A 6,000-nucleotide genomic window follows, 5' to 3' on the forward strand; every position below is an offset into this window, starting at 1 on the left:
TTACTCTTCCTCATCCTCCTTCTAACAACAATACCAATAATAACAACAAAGATAACGATGATTTATGAGATCTTCGATTCTGTAGCATTTACTCTCCTGTGAGGTAACAAGTGACTCATACTCCAGTATTTTCTTCCAAAGTCCTCTGCCAAGCCCACTGACTGTGTGTTCCTCTCACATAATAGTCTTGAGGAATTTGCACAGTCTCCAGAGTGTTCAGTCTCCTATGACTTTTTCTATTTTTGTCTCAAGCTAGTTATTTTATTCTTAATGCTCTCAGATATTCAAACAATGGTGATCAAATAAATACATATTCTAGTCTCTTTTCCACCTTTTGAGAAGGTAGCAATTTTATAAGGTGTAATCAATTGACGTTATTGAAAATGTATTCCTTTCACAGGACTCTTTACGATGACCTAAATTAGGACTCCATTCTATTAAAAAATAAAATAAAATTTTTATTTTAACTTCCCTAATGAATGACTTGTTTGATTTTACTTTCCTCACTTCCCCCACCCTCTACTTAAGGCATCAATTATCCATGTTTTTAGAATTGGCCTGAATGCTGTACTTTATATACATCTGTTAAGAGTGTTATTGCTTGATGCCCCAGTCCTTCACCTCTGTTAAGCCACGAATCCCCACTTATAAAAATTAAAAACAGGCAAGAAAGTCAATTTTACTGTTGTAGAACTTTACCATTGACAAAGTAAAGCATCTAGATCAGACATCTGAGAGCCCATTTAACCTTTTTTTCTAATCGAGATGAACATTAGCACATCCATTTGTACCTATGCTGGCTGTTAATCTGATTAGTAAGGAAGCATCGTGGTTAAAGTGACACAAAGTGCTTAAAGAGCCATTTTTTTGTGTATGCTTTTACAATATCTATTTTCCTTGAGGTGGAGAAATGCCATCTCTTTCTGTCTTCGATGGCAATGGGAAATGATTGCCTGGGTGTCTCCTTAGAGCCCATGTTGGGCTGACAAGCTCCTGACATTTCTTCCCCATCATAATCCTGATTGGAACTTTAATTTAGAATCACACATCATCTTTCCTGTGTTCCACTGGTTAGAAACGTCAGCTCTTTTCATCATTTATCAGGGCTCATCAGGGATGCTCACTGCTACAGAAAAATACTCTTATTCTTGACAATATGTTAAGGGAAAATTCTGAATTGTTATGTTTTTTAATCCTAACGCACAATTATAATTTTGGTCCAGTGCGAAGAAGCAATTTTCATGCATTTTATTAAAGGCAAAACAAATGTTTGGGCTGATCATCAATAGAATGTTTTCTATTTTCAAATTCAATCCTCCTTTGTTTATAAGTATCTGGAAAGGGTAAGGCTGAGTTCGGCTTAACTGAACATAAAATTTCATGTTTTCAGCATTTATGCTCTCTTTTCATAAAATATTTATAAGCAACTTCCAGTAATTGCAGTTAAAACAGGATCATCCTAAATTTAACCCCTCTTTAAATGGAGCACTCACCGCTAAGGATAAAGGAGGAGAAATTGAAACTGAATCTGCACCATAGATGGAGTAGTCTACGAGTGATTCATGAGGAAAGTGGTTTTTAGATTTTCTTATGAAAAAAACATGAGAGGAGCAGAGGAGAGTTTTATTCAATAAACGTGATTTCCACTGCTGGTGTTTTCTTTATTTAGGTTTGGCTGGAGAACCGCGGAGTGGACCGAGTGCCGTGTGGACCCTTTGCTCAGCCAGCAGGACAAGAGGCGAGGCAACCAGACAGCCCTCTGCGGAGGAGGGGTCCAGACGCGAGAGGTATACTGCGTGCAGATTAACGAACACCTCCTCTCGCACTTAAACACCCACAAGGACAAAGAAGGTAAAATTTGTTTCTTCTTAAGGGTCACTTATGGAGACAGAACAGGATGATCCTGCAGGGATATATACGCAGCCATTTGGGCATGAATAGCCATATTCCCGTTCACATTATGAATGATATCCACTATGGTGAATAGTAATCCAAATTTTGTTTATAAAAATTTAATCCGATTTCATCTTTGGTCAGTTCTGATTTACTGACAAGTCTCTCATTAAATTTTCTGACTTCAGGCTCTGAGTCAAAATTTAGCAGAAGTAGATTAATTATAAAAATAGAATAAAACTTAATCTTTCAAGTATGTGCAAAGAATAAAGTATATATTAAGAAAGCCCAAGTTTTCTCTTCTTTTAAGAAGTAAAACCTGCTTGTAAAAAATACCTTCTTTTTGCTGTCTATAATGTGGTTGAGAATTACTTTAATCATTGTATTGAGTGGAATTCTCAATTTGAATTTAAATGAAATAAATACAGAATAAAATTACAGTAAAAAAAAGAGGCATGACTTTCAAAAAAAAAACATTTAATTAAACACATCTTAGAATTTTTTTTATTTAGACTCAATTTTAGACCAGATGTGATAAATGTGCAAAAAGATAAGTGAGTCTAAGATTGCCAGGGGTAAATATATTTATTATTATGTATTAATCTTATGCTAAAGTTCTAATTTTTAGTAAATCAAGTTTATATTCAATTAATAGCTTTAAGTCCACACAAATATGAATATTTTTAAGCAATGCTGTAACAGACCTTCTTACATTTCCCTCTGCCTGAGGGATAGCAGGACTTCTATCATTAATCTGTTAAACATATACCTTTTAGTTGCCAACAGAATTCCAAAAATTGTGTAAGGTGTTGAGGATAGAAATATCAATACAAATTTTGTATCAGGGAAGTGCTCAGGGTCAGCACACAAACAAACCAGTAGTTATAATACAACGTCATATGCATTATAAATGAGTTTTAGAATAATTGTAGGGGAATCATAAAACAAGAACCTGCATGGTGGAAGAAAGTGGCACTTGAGCTGAATGATGATGCATATAGTCAAGTGGGCCAGGAAAGCAAAAGGAAGTTAATCCAGGCAGAGGGAACAGTGTGTATTAAAGCATGCCATTAAAGAATAACAAACATAAAAGAGAAATCTTGTCAGAAAAGATGAGTACATTGTATTTAGCAAGTTGTTTGTATGATAGGTTAGTATTTCTCAGCAAATATATCAGTTGGAAGGGAAAAGAATAAAGATAAAGACCCTAGTTGATAACAGCAAACAAAAGACAAAAAAAAAAAAAAAAATCGGAGACTAAATCTGATCAAGAATGATCAGAAAAGGGAAAGAACCAAGAGAAATGGATATTTCAAAAAACCAAAAAAGAAATGGCTCCTCTGCCTCTCCCAAAGGAATGGCACTGGTGACCAGCAATTCATGGAAAATAAACACTGAAGTTTTGCATTTGCAACTTGCAAAATTTAATTATTTTGTATCCACTAACTTTACATAGCATGTCAACTCATTTAGGAATCTAGCCTAGGGATACATTTTACCACTAATGCATCTTAAAGTTATAAGGAAGTAGCATAAAACATGTAATGTTAGTACATTAATATTTTCTTGGCCACTTTAATGGCTACATTTTTAACACTCTTAGGTGGATTTATTATAGCAGTCCTTTCAGAGTAGTATAATTTCATTGCTAGAGGTAGATCAAATTTTAGTTTCTGAATGTCAATTATGTCCTGTAGGTTATTACTTTCAAAAGAGCTTTCAGAATTCTGAGCTGCAACTGGGTATTTTTTAAAATCATTTTGTCACAGAGTCCCCTTACTGCTATCAAACACTGTAGAGCACTAAAAATAAAAGCCACACACAGAAAAAGGAAAACAAAAAGAATATTATTGTTAAGATGTATCTATAGGATTAAGCAAATGCCAAAGGAAAGGTCAATAGATGTGGAAATAATCAGTTCTCCTAAAATTAATATTTATCATGTAAGTATATAACATGAATAAGTTAGAGTTTTGTGTTTTTTCATATTAAATACCAAGAATACTAATAAGCCTCTTATAGGCTTTGCAAAAACAGTTGATTCTCCCTAAAATTTACAGCTTTTTTTTTCTCAGAACTTAGACTATGTGAGTTTCCCCCTGGAAGCACTTAACATTTCCCAATATGAAACTTATTCAATAAGCCAGCATACCAAGGGTGACATATAGACTGTAAATATGTGTGAATAGAGAACAATTCGACCAGCCTGTGAGGATTGTTCAGTCTATCTTCTTTCAATAAATATGAAAGAATGAAAGCTTACTTTATAAAGAGAGGGAAACCTCTCAAAATAACCCTCTCAATCACTTGTAATAAGAAGGTACTGATTCCAAGAAATCTTGACTGTCACCATGAACAAACTACCCTAGAAGCAACTCACATTTTACTTAATTTGCAGAACAAAGTCTACACTGTTATTTTTGCAGATTCATACTCTGTGCTCTATAAAAGTTGTTTCCACCTGTAACCAAGCTATTAGAAATGCCTAAACTCAAAATAAAATACTTTCACTCAAAAATAAAATTCTTTGATAAAAAATATTGAAAAAAATGATATGAAATTCACATAAACTTCCTCTATTATATTGACCATCATATTATATAAGTAATGACCACCTTAGCACAAGGACAGGGCACATTAAATCATTTTATTCATTGATGTTAACTGACTCACACCATACTAGACCATAAAAATTCTCCTCCTTGGAGCTAATATATTTAATTTTCAGAAAATTGAAATATGTATTGTGAAAGTACTCGAAGTATAATGTACAATAATCACAACTTGGTGCCTTAGCTGTGTCAATTGAATTATATCATCAGAATGCTTATTAAGTTGATGATAACATCTATAGACAATAGGAAAACATATCTACTTGATATTGGAGAGTATCCACATTTTATTCATGTATTCCTGCTGGCCATAGGTAACCCTCCCAATCCTGACAACTGAGAAGAGATAATAGTAAAAAAGCCCTTGACAATTTCTGTTCAACCAGATGATCAGAATTCCAGTAGGCTGTGAAGAATGTCCAGCTTATGCTGCCATGAAATCTACTCTTATCAGAAAATGACAGGAAGAAGCCTTGCCCAAGGGGGAGGTTATCAGTATAAGTCCAAGTGGGCTGATGAAAATGTTGCTGGTCATTGGATGCATGAACATGAATTGATTTTTTTTACAAGCTCAAAGTGAAGTGAAAGTCAATTTTACCTATAGTAACTCAAAAAATTCTCTCATTTGATACAGATTGAATATGTTTTTAAATGAGAGAAACCAAAAATATTGGTTATAAAGTACCATGAAACTTACTGTGATTTATGTTATAGGAAACTTAAGAACATTCTTTTGTAGAAAATGTATCAAATAATTCACAGTGAAATCTGGATCGGGTTTGTGGGATTTGAGATTACTAAGGAAGACAGCCAGCATAATGAGCCTGTATGATGACATAGAATAAGATAAACGGGCAGAAAGATTTGGACGATGGATGAAGGGAAGGATGATTGAATTGTGAATGGGCAGACAGAAGGATGAATAAAACGTTCACATTTTCCCATGTTCTGCAAAGAAATAAAGAGAATAAAATAATCACCATTCCTAAATGGAATGCAAATTCTTTATAAATGTAGTATTTTGCCTACAGTTTATTATACAAACTAGCCCACTTTAATCAAAGCTATTTGTGGGGAAAAAGGGCTATGCTTACGATGCTATTTCCCTGTTATTTCAGAAAGTAAATATCAGAGTTCATCGAAGGCTAGTGCTGCACCTTTCCTATCCATCACTTTTGAAATAACAGGTAGGTAAGAATATTTTACATGACATCTGAATCAGAAATGTGTATCAGAGATCCTCTATACATTTCCTGATACAGTCCTTAAACCATCTAGGAAATAGTTGTTTACATTCATTTTCTATTTTGCTAGAAATATAGCAAAGCTGTTGCATGAAATAGAAATTATTTCATGTTTCTTGACTTTCTATAACATCATTATATAGATGTAAATTACAGAAAAATAAAAAGATTTTAAATTGACTGACATAAAAATATCACTAAGATCCCCTAGTTATATAAACAGATGCATAAAGTTTGTATATGAACATTTT

At 33.6% G+C, this 6,000-nt stretch overlaps 1 protein-coding gene across 1 annotated transcript in view; it reads left to right on the forward strand.

Moving 5' to 3' along the window:
* THSD7A (thrombospondin type 1 domain containing 7A) overlaps positions 1-6,000 on the forward strand; it is a 374,453-nt gene that overhangs the window by 198,188 nt on the left and 170,265 nt on the right. Inside the window, exon 4 of the mRNA XM_011363004.2 lies at positions 1,670-1,851. Within this exon, the coding sequence (XP_011361306.1) occupies positions 1,670-1,851 (182 nt within the window). The remainder of the gene's footprint in view (positions 1-1,669; positions 1,852-6,000) is intronic.

Source organism: Pteropus vampyrus, unplaced genomic scaffold (assembly GCF_000151845.1).
Source record: "Pteropus vampyrus isolate Shadow unplaced genomic scaffold, Pvam_2.0 Scaffold4, whole genome shotgun sequence".
Lineage (NCBI taxonomy): Eukaryota > Metazoa > Chordata > Mammalia > Chiroptera > Pteropodidae > Pteropus > Pteropus vampyrus.